The sequence below is a fragment of the Colias philodice genome, chromosome 14, assembly GCF_061535455.1.
Source record: "Colias philodice isolate Cphi_HAF_F1 chromosome 14, ilColPhil1 Martin Lab GWU primary, whole genome shotgun sequence".
Lineage (NCBI taxonomy): Eukaryota > Metazoa > Arthropoda > Insecta > Lepidoptera > Pieridae > Colias > Colias philodice.
In genome coordinates, this window is record NC_143099.1 from 5511750 (window position 1) to 5535657 (window position 23908).

General features: G+C 32.7%; 1 protein-coding gene across 5 annotated transcripts in view; it reads right to left on the minus strand.

The window, feature by feature from the left end:
• Window positions 1–682: 682 nt before the first annotated feature.
• Window positions 683–23908, minus strand: part of stac (C2 and C2B_Munc13-like domain-containing protein staccato) — a 54206-nt gene continuing 30980 nt past the window's right edge. For 3 of the 5 annotated variants that reach the window (XM_089703635.1, XM_089703639.1, XM_089703638.1), the window contains 14 exons: window positions 22692–22893; window positions 11975–12407; window positions 11593–11850; window positions 11024–11315; window positions 10439–10671; window positions 9981–10071; window positions 9407–9616; window positions 9001–9084; window positions 8821–8895; window positions 7546–7852; window positions 7177–7300; window positions 6540–6733; window positions 4997–5731; window positions 683–1544 (listed from right to left, as the gene is read on the minus strand). In XM_089703635.1, coding sequence (XP_089559761.1) covers window positions 5619–5731; window positions 6540–6733; window positions 7177–7300; window positions 7546–7852; window positions 8821–8895; window positions 9001–9084; window positions 9407–9616; window positions 9981–10071; window positions 10439–10671; window positions 11024–11315; window positions 11593–11850; window positions 11975–12407; window positions 22692–22893 — 2616 coding nt within the window. In that variant the 3' untranslated portion in view covers window positions 683–1544; window positions 4997–5618. The remainder of the gene's footprint in view (window positions 1545–4996; window positions 5732–6539; window positions 6734–7176; window positions 7301–7545; window positions 7853–8820; window positions 8896–9000; window positions 9085–9406; window positions 9617–9980; window positions 10072–10438; window positions 10672–11023; window positions 11316–11592; window positions 11851–11974; window positions 12408–22691; window positions 22894–23908) is intronic. The other 2 variants (XM_089703636.1, XM_089703637.1) reach the window with 2 other exon arrangements.

Below are 23908 nucleotides of genomic sequence, written 5' to 3' on the forward strand. Positions count from 1 at the left end.
TAATTAATTTGCTATAAGTTTATATTGACGTACATAACAACCCGTACTTTATAGCTCTTATATCGTACATTAACGGGTTGTTTGAATGTTCAATTTGTTTGTTACGCTCTTATCTTAAACAGTATTGGAGAGATTGGGTGCTTTTAATTCGGAAACAACGAATTATCAATTGGATTACCATAATCGCCAAGCTTAAAATTATACGGTCAATTTCTATCGTTTTCTTTTAGAATATTTAAATATCATTAGACTTCTCGTCGCTTTAAATTATGCGTCCTGATTAAAAGTAAGCTCTAAAGATATATTAAAAAGAGTTAAAAGAAGAATCTATTAAGAAACGACCAATAGGTTTTTTTTACTGTTTATCATTTGCCTGTATAATTTTATACTTATATTTCGTGAATGAGAAAGGAGAGCAAAAAAAATTAAGCACGAATGAATTATTTATTTTGTCATAACCGACAGCGATTTGGCAAAAAAATTTTCAAGTTCTCTTGTCATTTTTAACAGGAATCAGTAAAACGGTGGATGACCTTTAAAAGAAATTAATACGGCGCTCAAGTCGGCAATGTCAAATATTTGTTATTATTCAATAGCTAATTTATTCAACGATACGGTTTCCAATCTGCATCATCCGGGTAAATAATATGGAACAAAGATATATAAGAAATAATAGCACCAATTTGCATTTATACAGCTTTATTGACGAATAAATAAAATATGACACAGAATATATTATTAAAATAAAGAAACAGAAACGATGTATATATAACTAAAAATAAATCTTTAAAAAATTCCATTTAGCAACTGGCAATAATATAGAAAAGCTGAACGTGCGCAGTTTTATGACAATAATATATTACAATAAATACTTATTCATACAAATAAATATTATGTAAGGCACGTTTGTGTATCACAGAACAACAACTATATAATCAGATAATTTTTTCTCAATATTACGGACTAGCCACCAAAAGAGCCAGTCACACTACACAACTTTACAAATCTTAGCATTTTTTATAAAATATAGGAGGTTATATCTCTTTATTCGAAATTACAATGAGATATATTTTACATTTGCAACTATTGTTCAAATACACTATGTTCTGAGTAGGTAGTTACCTACTCTGATTTTACTGGGCAGACATTACTTTGATTTTTTTATTTGTTTCATTCTCTGTATACTTAAAAATTTTATTGCTTTACATATTCTAAAAGTATTAAAATATTTCTTATTCGATTCATTTATTATCTAGAAAATTGGCAAGTATACTTTTAAATTATTTTTTTTCCATAACATAATGTAGCCCAGTACGATAAAATTTAGCCATTTACATATCGGCATTCTATTAAAGACTAAGGTCGAAATAATAAATAATCGTCTCTTTGATGAGAAATGCAACCGACCAAAAACAACAAAAAAAACACTCATAAATTTGAGATCTAAACTCGACACAAAATAGCATAATATCTTATAATCTCACTTTGAATTACAAATAAATAATTTTTTTTTTGCATACAATTTAGCCTGAGATTCGTGAACTCTAATAAAATAAAACGCTTGATCGACAGACAAGAACAAAGAACTATATTTTAAAAACCGAACATATCAAAACCTAACACACATCTTACTACATGTCGCTACTAAATAGTTCGTATATGAGTGATATTGTCGATATAAAATAACACCCCTACTTATCACAATATTCACTAAACAATCATATACAAAATTATTCTATACAAACTATGCCAAGAAGCAACATAAATTTATAATGTTTTGCTGAACATAAACTTTTAGTAAGAATATCAGCTGGCATATCAGCTGTTGGCAAATACAGCACCTTAACAATTTTATCTCTTACTAGATCACAACAAAAATGATATTTAATATCGATATGCTTTGTACGTTTATGAAATGCTGGATTTGCACACAGCTTCTGCGCACCTTGGTTATCTTTAAATATGCAAATAGTGTACATCTTATTGGTTATTTCATATTGTAATTCCTTAAGATATAATGCTTCTCTACATGCTTCAGATAGACCAATATACTCTGATTCAGTGCTAGAGAGGGCTACACATTTCTGTTTTCTACACTCCCATGATATTACACCATCAGATAACAAAAAACACATTCCAGTATATGATCTCCTATCTTCAGAGTTAGAAGCCCAATCAGCATCTACATAGCCTGTTATTTCTGAATTACCTTCTTTACAATATTTTATTCCATAACATTTAGTTCGTTTTAAATACCTTAATACTCTTTTTGCATATTCCCAATGCTCTTTTGTGTGACAATTATTAAACTGACTTAAAAAACTTATAGAGTAACTAATATCTGGCCTAGTTAAGACTGACAAGTACATCAAACTACCAATTAGTTGTTGATAGGGCACAAGACTATTTGCCCCTACTGGACCTTTATTTACATTTAATTTGACCTCCATCGGAGTATCAACAGTCTTACAATCACTTAAATTAAATCTGCTTAAAAGTTGATCAATATAAGCTTCCTGACTCAAAGTTACATATCCTTTATCTTTATTGAAGGTTACATTCATTCCAAGACATAATTTAGCTTCACCTAAGTCCTTAATGCTGAAATTATTAGATAAAATCTGTTTCAAGTTATTAGTTTCAATTATATCATTGGAAAATATAAAGAAATCGTCGACATAGACTGTCACAATGGTCTTACAATTATTAATATTCTTTGTATACATACATGGTTCTATTTTTGACCTTTTGTAACCATTACTGATCAAACAATTATCAACCTTTTTATTCCAAGCTCTAGAGGCTTGCTTAAGTCCATAAATGGCCTTTTTAAGTTTCAATACTTTATGATCTGAACTACTACTATTATAACAATCTGGCATTTTCATGTAAATGGTTTCCTCTAAATCACCATTCAAGAAAGCAGTCTTGACATCTAAATGGTGAACATCCATACCTAACTTTACAGACAATGCAAATAATAGTCGAAGGGTTGTATGTCTCACTACAGGCGAAAAAGTTTCTGTGTAATCTACACCATATTTTTGGGTGAAGCCCTTTGCGACCAAACGAGCACGATAACGCACATTGTTTTCACTATCGTACTTTTTTCGTAACACCCACTTGGACTGCACTATAGTACCATCTTTTGGTACATCTACGAGTTCCCATGCACTATGATTCTCGAATGACTTTAGCTCATCCTGTACTGCCGCTAACCAATGTTCTTTCTCTGGACCTTCCAAAGCTTCCTGCAAGGATATCTCATCCATGAACATGTTGTCATCTTTTATACAAGCACTTGCAAATCCATATCTGTCTGGCTGCTGCCTACGCCGGGGACCAGATATTATGTTGACATTGTTCAATATAATGGAGTCTTCACTGTCTGTTGTACCAGTCTCAGAGCTATCTAATGTGTCTTCTTCACAAGGTACATATAGTTCACTGCTGTCATCTGTGTTCGAGCTCTCTGATTGTTCAAGTGAATCTTCCTGAGGTGTCAAGTCTTTTTCCTCCACTGGAACCATATTCACTTCATCTGAACAATTTTCCTGTACCTTCAGATCACTCTCTGTCTCCATCTTGACATGACCTAGACGTCGATGCCAAACTTCACTGGACACCATCACTGCAGCCGATGAACAACACTCAGGCATGTTTAGTTTATACACACCATTCAACAGACTCGCTGTAGCCACTAATACTCCTGCTTGGTTGAAAATCTGACATCCATTATTGTTGAATGAAACTTTGTTTCCTTTTGATATAAGTTGACTAACAGACAACAGATTTGTAGTCAACTTCGGCACGCATAATACATCTTCCACTGTAATATCGTATTCACAGGCATGCGTCTTTGTCGTAATCTGCACATCTCCAGTACATACTACTGGTATTTTATCTTTATTTGCCACGACAATTTCTTTGATCCTAACATCTCGCGACACATTTGACAACCATTCTTCGTTCGCGGTAAGATGAACACTCGCCCCGGAGTCAATATACCAGTCACTTTTACAAAATTCACCATTCAGGAACACGGCGCTAAACGCGTTACTTCTTGTGCGTTCATTTTTATTTGTATTCGACGCATTTTTGTCCGAAAATGTACACTGATTGCGATAATGTCCTGTTTGTTTACATTTGTAGCATCTAATGACTTTTGGTTTTGACTTTGACAAGTTTGACATCTGTTCAGTGTTACCAACATTCCGTTTCATCTTATAACTCGCAAATGCTCCACTGGAATTGGAAGCGCTACTGTCTTTGCCACTTTCTTCCATGTCCAATAATTTTGTTTTAATGGCGTCTGATGTCAATGGTATGCCGCAATGCTCAATCGCCATTATCATAGGGGAATATTTTTCTGTTAATCCCGCTAACAAAAGCGATGCGACCCACTCATCATTGATATTAAAGCCCGTACCGCTTAATTTTTGGCTTGTTTCAATGATTTGTGTCACGTACGAAGTCATTGAAGCACTATTTTCGAGTCGTATTGAAATCAAACTCCTCAGCAAACTGATTCTTCTCGTGAATCCTGAGTCATCAAATAGGTTCTTCAATTTCTTCCACAGCTCATGTGTCGTTTGTACACTTTTTATATGCACATAAAGCGACGAATCTATTGTCATGATCAGCTTAGCTCTGGTTTTCGCGTCACCTGCTGCTCCTATTTCTGCTGGTACAGTCTCCGACTTGATGCAATCAGACAATCCCTCCAGCACCAGAAAATTCTCAGCCGCAAAAGCCCATTCGCTGTAGTTTTCACGTCCTTTCAATTTAGGCACACTAACAAGATAATTCGTCGTCATTTTCAACTAAAAAATCTGGGCCCATAACCTCTAATAAAATAAAACGCTTGATCGACAGACAAGAACAAAGAACTATATTTTAAAAACCGAACATATCAAAACCTAACACACATCTTACTACATGTCGCTACTAAATAGTTCGTATATGAGTGATATTGTCGATATAAAATAACATGAACAGATACAAAAAAATGCTGTTCGAACGTTTCAATTTAGGAAACAAGTTATTTTAAAATATGAACTGTCAGTCTACGTGTTTGCTACACGATGTTAATGGTCTTATAAATTAATATAATCATGATTTTATTGCAATATATATTATAACTAGTTAAGACTACATTACATTTAGTACTTTTTTTATCTTAGGAATAAGCACCTTCGTTACGCAATAGGAATTTTAGCATGAAAAGTATTATTTCAAATTAATTTATGATATGGTAGTAGACAATATTCTTAAATTAAAAAAATAAACAATTATATACTCTTCCAAAAATTCAGACAAAGACAGCATTTTTCTTATTTGAAAACATGTTTACATAAGAAGTACAGTTATTATCCGAAAATAATACAAATTAATCACAATAGCACACAAAATATTGCTTGAGAATTTCACTACAATCAAAAAAGTACTGTTCCATACAAATACACACGCAATTTCGACAAAGTAAATATTTACGTAGCTAAATTGGCAAAATTATTGCATCTACACAACCACAACTAAATTACATAAAGCTACATTACGTAACATTGTATTTATGTACAGTACTAAAAATCCAGTGTTTCTTGTGCGTATAAATCTATTCAGCCCAATGAAAAGAACTGTTTACTTGGCATCTTTTGTCGCTGTTTCTTCACGAAGTCCCGCGCTTGTTTGTCGCCTTGCCTTGACTCCAGAGCTTTTATAGCATCGCCATCTAAATAGACAAAAAGTAAATAAATGTTAAAAAAAATGAACAATATTCTGAGAATTTAAATAGGGACAAAAATCTGAATTACTCAAAAGTTAAACATACTAAACTCGACAAAAGTACGTTTTGAAAATTATTGTACAATATGGTATTGGATTTCAAATGCACATTTCTGACATCGAAATCAGATGCGCCCTCTTCACAATGTACGTCGTTGGGCGAATAGAGGCAATCACGATAGTGTAGAGGGAGAGAATCACTTAAATGTCTACGATCGGCCGTCATTGTTGATGTTTATTCATAAACGCCGTAATGGCGGCAAATATCGCCGATAATTTGTTGGGCCAACTCTGTCGATTGAGAAGAGGTACCAAAGATATAATCAACTGGACATCTTTAAACAGAACTTTTGAATAGGTAGTCTTCTACATTTTGCAGTATCGCTTGGAAAAGCAATTTCCTCAGATATCATTTGAAATTTCAACGAACCGAACATATCATTGTAATTTAATAAAATTCAATACATTTATTTAATTATCCATTTTAATTTATCCGTTATTAATTATTATCCATATCAATACATATTCCCTGGTCTGGAAAGCGGCACGCGTTGCTCTCAAGCGAGCAAGCAAGTGAGCAAAAGGTACTCAAACTGAACAGTGAACATATCTTTGTCCCTTACCATGAAGTGTACACCATCTTGGATGCGACTTGTTAAAAATTTTGTGTTATTGTACTTGTTACCACTTACCAACACGTTGGGGATGGCATCGTCTTTTTGTCTTTTAATTCCTAGATAAATAAAAAATCTTACCCATATTCCCGGGTCTGGATAGCGGCAAGTGTTGTTGCGGCAAGCTGCTGATAGGTGCAGGTGTTTCGGGCACTTCGCTAAAGTGCACGTACGCTTCGCCAACGAATGTGTTGCTCACACTGAACATGTCCTTGTCCTTTATCACGAAATGGAGTAGACCGTCTTGGGTGCGACGCTGTTCAGGGGATAGCGTGCTGTGGAAATTATTGGTTAATAAGTGACTAAACTGTCAGTTACGAATATTTGTAAATGCGTAAAAAAATTGAAATTATTTAATGTTGTGATGTAACTATGTATTTGTTGCTGTAATATCGTTTTATAAATAATATTTTCTTTGAAAGTTTTTTTTTTCGAAATCTAAAAACTACATGTTTCATTAATCATACCTATTAAACTAAATTAGTAATACTCATAATATGCTAGTGTATGTAATCTTATTGGTGGTGAAATTGGATTACAATACTTTGATTAAAATTTAGTATTAAATATCAAATTGAAACGTTCGCGTTGTTATTTATATCGATATACATTTTATTTTATAGAAGTTCTTAATTTAGTAAGTAAATAATTTGTTGGCGATATATATTCTGATTTCTGTTATATAACAGCCTTTTATATAAATTCATTTCATACTCACATTACAAACATTTCATCATACAACGGGAAGAGATTCTTATTGTGCGTCTGAGTTTTAGGTTTCTCTACATTTGCGAATGTGTCTTCAGGTAATAACGCTACACGGACATACGAATCACATAAACCTGCAATCAATAAAATATAATTCATTGTATATAAAGTACATATATTAATTATTTCTATTCAAGTATTAATGAACCTATACATACATATTACAAACAATAATGTAATAATGCATTATGCACATAGTAATAACCATAAAAAGTTGGTTCACTATAATTATTTTGAATTGCCACTACTATAACATGTTGTCTAAAATAAAAAAGGTAATAAAGTTACAAAACATTCCCACAACAAACAAACAACCCACCATTAGAGTCCGTGGCGACCAAATTCCTCGCATTCATGATCTCTATCTTCAAGTTGTTCTCAATGAACTGGGCTCGTACCGTCAGCAAACCCATTTTGGGCTCACTAACCGCCTGTTGTTCCTGCCATCTTTCCAAATGGTACTGATGTATTAACTCCCTTGTCTCCATACCATGCAACTTCAGCAAATACTCCACCCGTTTGAGCGTATCAGACGAATATATCTCCTTGTTATCTTGTCGGAACGATCGAATCATTATCTTGAGACATTCGTGGAGGTTCGAGAAGAATGCTGGTGGTCGACGTTTCTGGAAATGCCGTTAGTTTTAGCCGGGTTTTGGTACCGTCAGCAGCGGAAGTCGAGTTCGTGGTAGATTGTTTGTTAGATTATAATTGTATGACATTCCGTTGTTGAAGTGAGGAAATGTTTATACATATTATTTTTGAAAAATAATTTTGTTTGCTATTGATCGACTTTCATTGCTGACTACTTAATTTTACAACAGCCTTATATGTTTTAAATGTGGATTTTTAATCTGGAAGGATCACAATGCAAACATATTGCAAAAAGATAAGAAATAGTCTTTTAGTGAATTGAATAAAAAGGAATTAAATTTCACAGAAATATTCTTTATCAAAACATTATGACACGGATGATAATTTTTATTTCGAAATAAATAAAAACATGCCCATTCCGTGCATATAATTCATTCATTGTATATTCATCTTAAAAATATAAGGGATAGGTAAATATAACTATTCTATTGTAAAGTAAAGCCACATAATATATCTTATACATAAACAGCCGAACCGATAGCATTTCCATGTACATGATTTCGAGAACAAGACAAACAAAAGCAAATTAACCAATGCATTGGCTAAAATAACAGCACCATATGCCAATATGATAATATACTGCATGTTCCCTGTGATAGGCTTCAAATTACATAAATATTTAGATGAAATTTTCTTAATGTACTACGTGAACTTGACCAATATTTCGAAACATAGCATCCCATAAAGTGATTAAGTGAATTTTATTGTTTTTATTTTCATTAGAGTGCTAGTGGTATGACAAAACTAATTAACTTTCGTTTTTGTAGCACATCCGTTTACCTGCCCCTTCAAGCATGGTAATGTTGCAAATTGGCACATAATTCTCCCAAATGACATATATAATAAAACACCAAACACAGGGCCCATGCGATACTACGGGATACACAGCACAGATAAACAAACAGAACATAAACAAGGTGCTCTGTAATCTATGGTTTACCGCGTCTAAGTTGGCGGCGGCCGATTTGGTCAATCGTCTCGGGTCGATATACCGTGTTATCTTTGCCCTGCGGTGCTATCGAACAACAACAAAATAAATAAATAAAAGTTAATAATGAATTGCAGATAAATCATAACTAAAGTGCATTAATCACGCGTGCGACATATACCAATTATTTACCCGAATGGTTAAGTTCATTGGCGCAACTTTGTTTTTGCTAAATCGTAATCTAAACAAGCGAATACGAGTAGCAACTGTTTCTTTCTACAATTAAAACGTTGAGAGTTAGTTGGATATTAATAAACAAATGTTAATATAAATGATGATGTAGTGAATATAAACTATTTACATAATACTCAGACATATCTATTATTGATTTTTGAGTAATAATTTAAAATGAACAACATGTATAAATACACAAACTAATATCTACACGTATATTATATTTTCTATAAAAAATGTTAATTACATACATAGATATATTGCACTGTTCACTAGACCATAGATATTAATAAAAATGTGATTAAAATGGAATATTAATACAAAAAATATTAGTATGAAAAAGCCATACAAAAAAAAACAATACCTCCAAATTGGCTTGAATCAATTCATATAAAACTTCTCCTAATTGCTCCCATACAATATCGAGTGTTCTAGAAAAGTTCTCATTATTTAAGTGTTGGTACAAAGTGTCGAGATTCGCTTCGAGGTAACGCATCACTCGGTCCATGCTCGAACAATCTTGGTGCAGTAATTCTGCTCCTTCCATTAGGAACCTTGTTATTGATGGCATCATCTGTGAAATTGAATATTATATTTTAACAAATATTTTGAATATAAAGGACGAAAACTTAAAAAAAAAAGACGTGTGTCACTCGGGGACTGCCGCGGTAAAGCTATTGCATGCTATGCCTTCAAGCCACACCGCGCTCGTCGAAGTGGGGAGCGTGAGGTTTTTTCGTTACGAAATTTCTCGATTCGGTCCCCGCGCTCAAGGCCCACGATAGAAGCTATGCAATAGCTTAAAAAATTCTGATTAGTTAATGTATTATCTCCATCTCCATATTATGTCCATCAATTCATCAATAAAAAAATTAATTTTATACTAGAAACTAAATGTGCACTGTAACATTGAAATAAAAGCAAAACGTTGTACGTACCTTTTTGATCATTACTTCTAGTAGTTCTACAATTTTATTTTTGACCGTATCTATTGCATTAGCTATCACATTATGCAATGTATCTCTACACCTGAAACAAATTAAGTTATTGTTAATGCATAATTATTTACAAGTGTGAATTAAATATCGTTAAAATAAAGCCAACAAAATATACTTTGTCCTAATTTAAACCTAAATGACAAAAAACAGATACACAGATACAGAGATACAGATAGAACATCAACCAAAAAGTATCTAGTATCATTATACAATGAACATAATATCTAAATATTCTGGGGTGAAAATTATAAGAGCCAGGACAAGCATTTTTATCCTTTTTTTAAAGTGTTACCAATTTTTAACATTTTGATGTACAAACCTTAGCCAACTCCACACTAACAATTATTTTGGATACACATTGCACAAATACCAATATTTTAATTAACTTTACTATTTACCTCTGAGCCTCCAACGGCGTTCTGGTCTCACACATCTTCTGTATAATCTCGTCCATTCCCAGTTCTTGTACAAACGGCTGCAAACTTTGCCTCACATAATCTATATTATTGATCGCGACACACCATTCAGTGGTCACTTCGAATCGCTCCTCATATACAGATGTTACGGTACCAATGTTCTCTACACGCGTCGCCATTTTGTCTGAATAGAATACGCAGCAACGACAGATGTCCTGGAATATTGTATAGATTATGACAATAAGTTGTTTAAAGATGAAATTAACATAGATTATTGGAAATAAGTTTTTTAAAGATAACCTTAACATATAAGATTGGATAAATAATAAGAGCCAGCAAGCATATTTAGTGTAAGACTGAAGAGACAATTATAGATTTTTCTCAATTAATAGTTTGAGACGATAATAGCAAATATGATTTGTTAACGTTTTATCAAATCGAACACAATGCGGTAACAAGATGTGTATAATGCAACTTTAGAATAGAAACCTTGTTAAATTGTTGTGCAAAATCTCAAAAACATTATTTAATAGACCTATAAGTATAAGATAAACCAAGAAAACTTACATCAATAATCTTAGCAACAAAAGTGTAGCACCCTTCCACATCAGGCCAGGCTAATTGCTGCCAGAATATCTTAATCTGGTAGAAAATAGCCAATGTGTCCACTCCAGAACTGCTGTATTTAACGTTAGAGTCAACTGGCACCAAATTATCCAGCTCTACAGCTTTTTCTATACGAGTGAGAGCTTTGAATGCAGCTATGTCCAGCCATTGGGCGACTCCGCCGAAAAACCAAGAGTGGAATTTAGATATTGAATAGGAACTCCATTCGGCTTCATTGAGACCTTGACCCAACCTGAAAGGAATAAATTAATTTCATTAAGTTAAGTCTTTCGCTATTGAAAATGGAAATATCAGTCTAATGCTATTAAAATATTCTTTACATTATAGAAATATAGCCAATTAAATTAATAATGACAAGCAAAATAAAAGTTCTGAATATCTATTTAATTATAATTCTCTTCAGTAAAACTAAAAAGTTCTTTAGTTGCTGTTTTATCAAATCACCTCATTACAAACACCGAATATAAAATTTCAATCAATAAAATAAAAATAATCCACAATTTACTCACGTTAGGAACCTCTGCAACGCCAAATACAGTTCAAACAGCGTGGTTCCCATGGCCAATGGTTCAGAACCAACATCAGGGGTTCCCAACCCAGTTTCCCCATTTAACCCTCCCGCTAAATGCACACTATTCGTTGAACCTTCACTGTATCTTAACCGTTTCAGGCTTTTACACACTTGCAATACTTCTGGCTCAACGAGAGACGCTATTTTATCTTCGTACACTCCGTATAGCGTTTTTGAGTAGGGGAAACTCATTACCCTGCAAAATAGTCAGTTAATCAGTTTTAATTATGTTTAGAGCACATTTAAAAATTCAATTAAAATTTTGCTACGATCACGCATTTAAATAAGATCAATAAATAGACTATAAAAAGTATACTCACTCAACAAAAACCCTATCAAAATATTCGATAGCGCGCTGTAGATCTGAACGCACCAATTGTATAACCCGTATTAAATGCTGCAGTCTAGAATCTTCTGTCTTATCCTTACACTCGTTATTGTCTAAGATATGAACGAACCAATCCGCAGCCCCTTGGATTGCCGCTTGGTTTAAAACATCCGAAATAGTCAATTTACTGCCATCGCCTTTCTCTTTCAACCAACCATATAAATTAACGGGGAACAAATCAATCGTTTCTGGCACATCCAATGAGGATAATTTATAGAGTATCCTTAAAACTTCGCGTAGAGTTTTCATAACAGTTTTGTCGCCAGCTGTCTTCTTTCTTAATTTCCTGATGTGACTGTAGCATGTTGGGAGCAGCTTTTTAGTGCCGTCCCAAAATAGCTTTACATCCTCTTCGTTTACGAGACCTGAAAATAAATTTTACTTACATAATTCATTTGCATATCTATATTCTATGCTAATATTGTAAATAAATTTGTTTATAAGACAGTAAGTATTATAGCATTAGTATTATAACATTTTCCAAATGACTTCGAAACTAGTTTCTAATTGTACAAAACACACATACTAAATATTGCAGTAAAACAAATTAATCAAACAAATCAATTTGAATAATTGTTTGACAAGTTGAGTGGCATATTATTAAACTTTATTTGAACAGACGTGATTGAAATTGTTTACTAACACCTTGGCAAACTCAAACTCAAACTCAAACATTTATTTATTCAATTAGACTTCTTCTAGAAGCACTTTTGAAACGTCATTAAGTACATGTTTTTAACATTTACCACCGATTCGGAAAGCAGTATCTACGGAGAAGAATCGGCAAGAAACTCCATAGTTGCTCTTTTTAATCATGTCAGATTTACAATTTTACAAATTACATAATATGTAATATCATAATATATTATCATAATATACCAAAGAACTGTCCACTGTGTGAACTGTGTGGTTTTTACGCGACAACCCTCCATGGGTTTTTATCTTCCATATATTCCTTAATACTGTAATAGGCTCTCTTGACAAGTACATTTTTTATATAAGATTTAAATTTAGAACTACTAAACTCTTTAATATTATGAGGAATTCTGTTGTAAAAGCGTATACCTTGGCCCATAAATGAATTTTTAACTTTATCTAGCCGGAATAATGGCATTTCAATTTTATTTCTGTTTCTTGTGTCATAACAATGTCTATCTCCTACTTTTGTGTGTAAGTAAGCGTTATTATGTACATATAAAATATTATTAAATATATACTCGACTATAGCACAGGTCTAGTACCTAGTTTAGTCGATCGTCGTGTCTTTAATTTATTGTGTAACTATTTTATAATGTGTGTATTTAAATAAACGTTTTTCATTTCATTTTCATTTCATACTGCGACGGTACAGTAAGGATACCAGTATTCTTAAAGAGATCTCTTAGTGAGTCTCGAGCACGCAAATTATATACAGAGCGTATGGCTCTTTTCTGTAATATAAATATAGTTTCTATATCTGCAGCCCTGCCCCATAGCAGGATTCCATAGGACATTATGCTATGAAAGTAGCTAAAGTAAACCAATCTAGCCGTTTCTTCATCGGTGAGATGCCTTATTCTTCTAACTGCATATGCAGCTGAGCTGAGCTTAGCAGCGGTGGTGGTAACATGGGCCCCCCATTGAAGCTTCTCATCTAATGTCAAACCAAGAAAAACAGTCGATTCCACAGGGTATAATACCTCCCCGTTTAAAATAATATTCCTTTTCATCTTTTTTACATTTGGGAGGATAAATTCTACACAATTTGTTTTTTTTGTATTTAATATGTAGTAAATTATTAGCATTAAACCAATTGGATATGCGTAAAAGAGCAGAGTTTACTTCGTCAACATTTGTGTCATGTCTATCCACATTAAAAATTAATGAGGTGTCATCTGCAAACAGTACTATTTCACACATATCCTGCAAATAATAAGGTAGGTCATTAATATACACTAAGAACAAAAACGGTCCTAAGATAGATCCCTGCGGAACACCTATGTTAATCGGCGCACCGCGAGATTTCTCTCCATTAACGACAACGGTTTGTTGGCATTAATCATCCTTTAGTTAATATTTGTGGAAATGCTTCTTTAATCGTAAGTAGAGTAATTATGTAGGCATCGATTCGCGATTTATATTATTTACACCAAAGTTTATTTTACTTATTTAAGGTTGATGTTCCGACCGTCCCTCCATACATTTTTGATTACCTCTAAACACTTAACACAGACACTATTTCTTTAAAACTAATCATTTTATCACTTCTCTATAATGAAATGTGTGCGCGTTCGACCTTTTTAATCAATAATTTACAATATTTACTTAGAAAAACAACAGTAAAATACCGGAAAAATTTGACACTTCTACAGTAGTGTGCGTGACTTTTGCCAAGCGAAACACGACATAAAGCACGACATCTAGCGCATAGACTATATACTTATTACAGATCTAGCGCGTCAATGTCTAAACGAAAGGCGATGTTTAGACATTGACGCGCTAGATGTCGTGCATTCGCGTTCGTTATCTTATGCATAATGAGCATAATTCTAATAAATCAAAGTTCTGTCTTCTGTGTAAAAATTGAGTAATTTCATTTCCAATCGTTCAAAGAAAATAACAATAAAATAAAATAAAACTAATGACCTTAGAAACTATGTTTTTTTTTATTTATTACTCATTATTGTTCGTCCGTCGTAGGTCTGTAAACTGTATTGTACACTGAAGGTAAATGGTACTGTAGGTACTTTAGTTCGGCGTCGTCGCTCGTCGGCTTGATATAAAATTACATTCTTGATTTCATTGACACGCGCTATGATTTGCGCGCGGAATTTCTTGTGTTGTGAATTTATTTTTGTATGCTATGCATTTTAATTGATTCAAATTGCAATGTTTCTCTAGTATGCATTTGAGACTATATTGTAAATTGTAATAATTGATCGTGGGTATAGTAATTAATTATTCTAATAACGCAATTAGTAATATATGTATTTTCGGTGGGATTCAAAACAAAAAATTGGCCCGTGATTTTTATGAAATTTCACCACATTGCAAATCACATCAATCATAGTTCATACACATGTATGACGAAAGTGATTAGTATTGTGGCTAACATTGACTCATCAGTTCATCACTGAAACCAGTGATAAATCAGTACCTATATCATATTGTGTTTGAATATTTTTAAACAATGATATAAGTATACAATTATTATAAATCGGTAAACTATCAAAGTAATCACAAACTTGCAAACATTGGTAAAATGTCCAGTAGTTTATGAGCCTATTCATTACAATCAAACAAACAAACAAAGTTTTCCTCTTTATAATATTAGTGTAGACAAACACTATGAATACGATCACGAATGCAAATTCGGGGATTTTCTAATTATTGCTAAATAATAATTGAATTCGTTTTGAAATACTCTATAATTTTTAGTGTATAAATAGACATTTATAATGTGGTGCTCATTTTTTTTGTACTGCTAACGCTATTGTAGGTACCTATTTTCGTTGTTTTATTTCAAGTGAACACGGCCATACAATTTTGTCACGAGCCGCCTATGATTGTAGGTACTTTTGTTAGGCTCCTTCGTCGTCCGCGTCGGCTCGAAAGTTCTTGATTTCATTGTCACGCGCTATGATTTGCGCGCGGATTTTCTTGTGTTGTGAATTTATTTTTGTATTATTATTATTTTTTATTTATTTTTTTATTTTATTGATTCAAATAAAATATTTCACTAGTATGCATTTGAGACTATATTGTATTATGTATAATTTATCGTAGGTATAGTTATTCTTATAACGCAGTTATATTTTCGGTGGGACAATTTGACCCGTGATTTTTCTGAAATATCACCACGTTGCAAATCACATCAATCATACACACGTATGACGAAAGTATAGTGGCTATAATTGACTCATCAGTTCATCACTGAAACCAGTGATAAATCAGTACATATATCATATTTTATTGTGTTTGAATATTTTTTAAACAACGATATATACAATATTATTATAAATCGGTAAACTACCAAAGTACTTCCGAATTTTCAGACAGACAAACAAGTAGTTTGAACACGCAGTTTTCTTATACTATGTAGTAGCAAAAATCAAAACCATAATATTATGTTTCCCTACTATATTTTACTAAAAGTCGAGTGCGTCGAAATCGTAAATAATAATATGTTTTTCACCTTCCTGGTTATTTTCCCATAGTAAATAGTGTTTTAGGTTTGTTGTTGTAGGTAGGAATAATAATAATTATTCTTACATGTTGGTTATGAAATGTATATTGAAATAATTTACTTTTACAAATCATTAGTGATATAAGTTTTGAGTGAAAATGCTTGGATCAGCATAATATTATATGGTACTTCAAATACATGTTTTGATAAAAAAAACAATAGTGTAATAAAATAAAACTGCGTTTTATTGTAATCAATGTTGACAATTTTAAATTCCAAAATTATTGATCAATAAAATAGTTTACACCAACAAATATAACTTTTATTTTTATAACAATCGTTCATAATATAAACCGTAGCAGGTGGCGTTTTGAAGTTCTGTCTACTCATACAGAAAAATGGAAAACTTGTTTTTTTTGTAAACAATTTATTACTCATGTTGTTTGGCAACTCGAAGCGTGGTCGTCCGTCGTAGGTACTTTTGTTCGGCGTCGCGTCGTCGTCCGCGTCGGCTTGATATAAAACATTCTTGATTTCATTGACACGCGCTATGATTTGCGCGCGGAATTTCTTGTGTTGTGAATTTATTTTTGTATGCTATGCATTTTAATTGAATCAAATTGCAATATTTCTCTAGTATGCATTTGAGACTATATTGTAATAATTGATCGTGGGTAGGTATAGTAATTAATTATTCTAATAACGCAATTATATTTTCGGTGGGATTCAAAACAAAAAATTGGCCCGTGATTTTTATGAAATTTCACCACATTGCAAATTATATATTATACAATTACAATTACAATTATTATAAATCGGTAAACTATCAAAGTAATTACAAACTTGCAAAATATGCTTTTCCGAATTTTCAGACAGACACACAATTTTATTAGTTTGTTTTAGCAAAGTAGGTACCTATACCTATACGCTTACGTCGCGCGTCGCGTCCTCGAAAACGGTGCGCCCAGAAACAAACATACCTAATTCAGTTACAATCCTTTTTTTGTTCCGTAATTTATTGTATTTATTCTAATACGATTTTTTTTATTCGTCGGCCAGTTCTACTAGGTATAAAAAGATAAAATTGAAATATAATTATTGTAGCGACAGCCATATTATGTTACTATGTTTTCGTAAATATGTTTTTCACCTTCCTGGTTATTTTCACATAATCTTATCTTATATATAAAAATGAATCGCAAAATGTGTTGGTAAGCGCATAACTCGAGAACGGCTGAACCGATTTCGATCATTCTTTTTTTATTATATTCCTTGAAGTACGAGGATGGTTTTTATGTAGAGAAAACGTAAATATTATGTACCACGGGCGAAGCCGGGGCGGACCGCTAGTATATATATATAAATGAATCGCAAAATGTGTTGGTAAGCGCATAACTCGAGAACGGCTGAACCGATTTCGATAATTCTTTTTTTATTATATTCCTTGAAGTACGAGGATGGTTCTTATGTAGAGAAAACGTAAACATGTACCACGGGCGAAGCCGGGGCGGACCGCTAGTCTTATATATAAAAATGAATCGCAAAATGTGTTGGTAAGCGCATAACTCGAGAACGGCTGAACCGATTTCGATAATTCTTTTTTTATTATATCCCTTGAAGTACGAGGATGGTTCTTATAGCTAGAGAGCTAGTTAGTTTAGTTTTAGTGCAGTGGCAGTGTAAATGTTGTTGTTGAGGTTATGTAAATTTAACACTTTAGTTAACTACCAAGATATAAAGAAATGAGGATAGGACACAATAACTATTGGTTGAGGTATTTATAAACTCATAATATACTTTTAAAAAAATCACGTTTTAATAAATTTCTAGAATTAAATTAGAACAGCTGATTCAAAATAGCCTAAAAAATCTTAATAATAATAATTACGCTTCACAGCAAGAAGAAATGTACCATATGTACCCGCACAAAGTCGATATTGTGTTGCCTACCGTTCGACTCAATGGCTAGGGTTGTAAGTTGTAACTACCTAACTAATAAACCGAGTGATGCGAAATAACCATAATTCTTTTAGAGTTTGATAAAATGATCAGGCAGGTATTTTCTTTAATCCTCTGAATTCTCGGTTACTAAATTGTATCGTTGAAATTATTCTTAATCGCGTAAATTTAATAAATAATCATATGGAAAACACTTTTCATTTGTTTTTTTACTTTCACGCCCAACTACTATACAATAATTACGTTGTTTCGGTATTTTGACGAGAAAACGCAGGAAACATCCGTTGTATCATTTTAGATAGATTGTATATTTTGTATCTGTAGAATTGACATCAAAGCTATGTATATGTTGTCTCCATTCTTTTCTTATCGGATTGTTGATCCCAATGCGAATGCGTCACTTAAATTTTATAAAAGACAATTAAGAACATCAAAAATAAAGTGATACGTAAATATTTCACAGTGCAATATATTATGTAATTAATAATAATTATATATTTATGAAAAAATAATTACATCAGATTTAATAATAGCAATTGTTTTGAATGTACATAATATGAATAAATGATTACATCATAATAGTAATAATCACAATTGTTTTATTTCCCATTTGTTGCAACCCTAGCATATTTTCATGTAGCAGCAGAAGTACCTACACTGGCGGCGCGGCGGCATCGTGCGACATCAAAGGCATTGCCTTACTAGGTAAGTTTATAATGACTCATTTCTTTTATTATATAATTTACGTTTTACTTTTACAGAATCCGATTCAATGGATTATGAAGACGAGTCACACAACGCCATACGATAGTGATGATGAATGAACATTTCAATAAATGCATGCGTGTTTTTTTATGTTGTTTTGTAATTGTTAATTGTTTCTTAAATAAAGAAATAAACTAAATATTTAAATGATGATTTGTTATTTGCAACACAACTTTATATTTGAGATTCTTTACAAATGTATATTTAGTTTTGTATCATCAAATTTATAAATTTTATTCCATAGTTTTCAAAATTAAATGTAAATGACCATAAAAACATTAATAAAGTAAATCATTGATGTAAGGTCAGGGAACGTAATACATATATACATCTGACCATGTAGAAGCTAAGTCTTGTTGACTGCTGAAGTCTGTAAAGTTTTGTTGTCTGCTGAAGTCTGTACGCAATGAAAATGTCTGCCGTTTCGAAAATAAGTTTTTAAGACCCTAATAAATAAAATATATGAATGGCAGATCTGGTCAAATACTTTCAAAATTGTATTTTTTTCAGCACTTTCATAAGTGTCTGCCAGAATGTTATCCGCGTGATAATGGTCTGCCATTGTTATTTTCCGATAGTAATAATAATCTATTTTCAAATATCAAAATGGCAGACGTGGTCAAATGGTTTCAAAGTTCGCCAAAAATTTCCACCTGTCTTACCTAAGCGCGCGCCCCGTCCACCACTCTGGGCTTAGTGACTCCTCATCTCATGTATAGTAGGTATAGGGGAATCAACACACAAAAATCCAGGTCTGGTCAAATACATACAGGTAGCTTTGCGCTAGCTCTCTAGCTATTACTTCTTATGGAGAGAAAACGTAAACATGTACCACGGGCGAAGCCGGGGCGGACCGCTAGTAAATAATAAAATAATAAATAGTGTATTAGATTTGTTATTGTATCTTGTATACCTACGAATAATTATTCTTACGTCTTGTTGGGAAATGTTCAAATACCTACCTATTGAAATAATTTACTGTTACAAATCATTAGTGTTATTAGTTTTGAGTGAATAGGCATGGATCAGAAATTCAGAATATAATATGCTACTAACTACTCAAATACATACATGTTTACACAACAAACACCACTGACCTCTATAACTATAAGTTATAGAGGTCAGTGACCGTCAGTGACAAACACTGTGGATACCTACGCTCGCGAATGCAAATTCGGTGATTTACTAATTATTGATACCTAGTCATTGAATTCGTTTTGAAATAGCCTGTACTTTGTAATTTTTAGTGTTATAGACATTTATAAAATGTGGTGCTCATTTTTTTGTAATAAATCATCCCGAACGCTATTGTATTTTCGTTGTTTTATTTCAAGTGAACACCTATACAATTTTGTCACGAGCCGCCTCTGGGTGAAATAAACAAGTCAAATGATTTTTGTTCTAATTGTATTTTGGTAGTAGTTTGTTTAGAATTTACATTACCATTGTTTAATTTTTATTTTGTATTTGCAGTAAAATAAAAAGATGAAAAACTTCATTAGGTATATTGTACGACACCTCACTCTGAATCGCGCTAGCGAAATTTTTTCGTTACAGAGCACATATACAACTTTCGGACAATCTTCATTGAGGCCGGCCGGCAAATCGAGTATGTCGAGAAACTTCACTTATTCGATGGAGGTATTCTACCTTCCTTCCTCCACAGTTGTGGGACCCCGACGTGCATTGAACACGCAGCTTTCTGATACTAGTAGCTAAAATCAAAACCACAGATATGTCTGTGATCAAAACCATAATAATATTTTTACCTATTATTTTACTAAAAGTCGAGTGCATCGAAATCGTAAATATGTTTTTCACCTTCCTGGTTTTTTTCCATAGTAAATAGTGTTTTTGATTTGTTGTTGTATGAATAATTATTCTTACTTGTTGGTTATGAAATGTATTTTGAAATAATTTACTTTTACAAATCATTAGTGATATTAGTTTTGAGTGAAAATGCTTGGATCAGCATAATATCATATTTGCTACTTCAAATACATGTTTTGATAAAAAAAACAATAGTGTAATGTAGGTAATAAAATAAAACTGCGTTTTATTGTAGGTAATCAATTTTGACATTATTTATTTCCCAAAATTACAATAAAATAGTTTACGCCAACAAATATAACTTTTATTTTTATAACAATCCTACTTCCTACTAATGCGAAAGTTTGTGAGGATGTGTATGTGTGTGTTTCACGCAAATACTACTGAACCGATTACAATGAAATTTAGCACACATATAGAACGTAACTTGGACACATTGAATAGGTTTTATCCCGGAAACCCCACGGGAACGGGAACTATACGGGTTTTTTTTTGAAAATGCGGGCGGAAAGCTAATCGTTCATAATAATATAAACCGTAGCAGGTGGCGTTTTGAAGTTTTGTCTACCCATACAGAAAAATGAAAACCACAGGAGATTGCCCAAGTGACTATGGCACTTGGTATCGCAATCAAACTTATTGTGTCAAGATGAAATATAGCTCAATTTAAAGCTTGATGTTAGTACTTTTAGATATGATTAAAGTTTTTATGTAAATAAGCCGCAGTTCGCGACAATAAAAATAAAACAATAGTTTTATTCAACACTTCAAAAAACTACTTAATCGAGTTTAAACTAACGATGAACGTTAAGTTTTACATTTATTACATAGGTAATATTTTAATTTACAAGACAAATGTGAAAAGTAAATCGTAATTTAAACATTATTTCAAAATAACATCGAACAATGCGTCGAACACATTCATTTGACATTTCAAATAGAAACTATGACATATGACGTTTGCAAGAGAGATAGATATAGGTATGTGTCAAAACAAAACTTTTACTTTTATTTCTATTTATTCGGTATAATTACAACTTAATAGTGATAAATATGATCATTATAAATACAAATAGGAATTAACAATATCACGAACACGTGACACAACTAGTATTTTACCGATTCCATACGTAGTCATACATGTTTCAAAAGAAAAACTTTTACTTTTACTATTATTTCAATTTATCCGGTTTAATTAAGACTTAATATTGATACATATGATCATTATAAATACAAATAGGAATTAACAATATAACGAATACGTGGCACAACTAAAATTTTACCGATACCACCCGTGGTCATTCTCCTTTGTGGGTCATTTGTAACAGGATGGCGGTTCTACAGCGAAAAAAGAAAAATGATGGTCAGAACGCTGATACCGGATACCTTAAGATACTGTAATATAAAATATTACTAGATTAGATAAAATATTATAGGTAGTATCTTCACCGTGTGTGACGCGCTTTACATTCACGCCATCTAGAGTTAAATCTTTATCATTTTTGTATACGTCTGTGTGTGTAAACGACCCTGTATGCAATGACAGATGTTAAAACGCATAATTTTACCGAATTGGGTGGATTTTAAGGCAATGATATAACATATTTCAATAAAATATAATATTCAGTAACCGCCATGACTATTCCTAGGTTTGATGACTATTCCAATTACGCAAAAACTCAAATAAACTAGAAATGTAGAATTCAGCGCCATCTAGCGGGATATTGGCTGGGAACAGATCGTTGCAATCACCTTAAGGAAGTATACTGTTGGAAGAAAACGATGCGTCGGGATAATAAAAACAGTAAATAAATCGCGGAGGCAATGGTAACAGAAACATAGAAAATTTTTTATATGCCGCATTCAGAAAAATTTCTAAATCTAAAGCCATTTTTTCAGATCATTTTTTGACGCAAAATAAAATACTCACCACTCTGCAAAGGTTTAGCGATCTTCTCCAGCAGATTATTGAATAGCGCAAAACTAAGCGGATGGTCCACAGTAACTGCGCAGAAGACCAGCCACTGCGCCAACATGTTGTCCGTCTGAGTCAGCCCGCTTTGTGCCGCGTGCTGTGTGAGGATACCCTCAGCTGGGGCGCTGAAGTTACCGCACCACCAGTATGGCGCTACCTTTAGTATTTAAAAAAAAAACTATCAATTCACGCCACAAACTAATAGAAGAAAAAAGACTAAGGACCTCGAGTTAACTAGTTTATAAGTCGGTTAAAAATACGACGGATATTAAAGAGTATGGCTGTAGTTTACGGAGAAAAGAATGCATTTTTGACACCAGAAACTAATAAAAACAAAAAATACAACAAAGAACCTCTGAATTCCAGAAGTTGATTCAAATTATGACGAATGTGTAAAGGCTGTAGTTTATGGAGAATAGAAATTATTTATTTAAATAACACCGCTAAATAATAAAGACCGCCTCCTTGGTACAGTGGTTGACACGTGAGCGTAAAACCGAGGGGTCCTGGGTTCGATTCCCGGTGGAAACGAAAAAAAAAATGTCTCGGTCTGGCAGGACACAGAAGGCTGATCATCTACTTGTCCCTAAAAGAAAATCGATCAGTGAAACAGATGTATGCATAATGCATCTGCCCCTTACCCCACTTGGGGACACGGGACTTCACTTTACTAAATAATAAAAACAAAAATATATCACCATGAATAGAAAATGGAACCTCTTAGTTTAAGAAGTCGATTATGAATAGGGTGAGATGGTAATAAGTACACATTTATTTATTTGTGACTAGGAAGCGTTAATGATGTTGGTAATATATTGATTATTGTTATTAAAATATAAAAGCAGTATTTATTAGGAAATAGTATAGACAGAATATACGTAAATATTAATAGGAAAATAAAATATTAATAATTCCTATAGCATAATTTTAGTACAATAATACATTTGTAACCATAAGTAATTGAAATCAAGTCACTTTGGTTTCTTGCTATTATCATTATTTCACAAAATAGTAACAAAAATGTAGGTGAGCCACTGAGGTGGCCTATACTATAAAAAACTGTACACAATGATGTTATTACATTGTTTATTATATTTTTAATTTATGACTAATATAGTCAACTACCGATCACAAAATATATAAGAGCAAAATGTCAAGGTTATTTTTAAAGT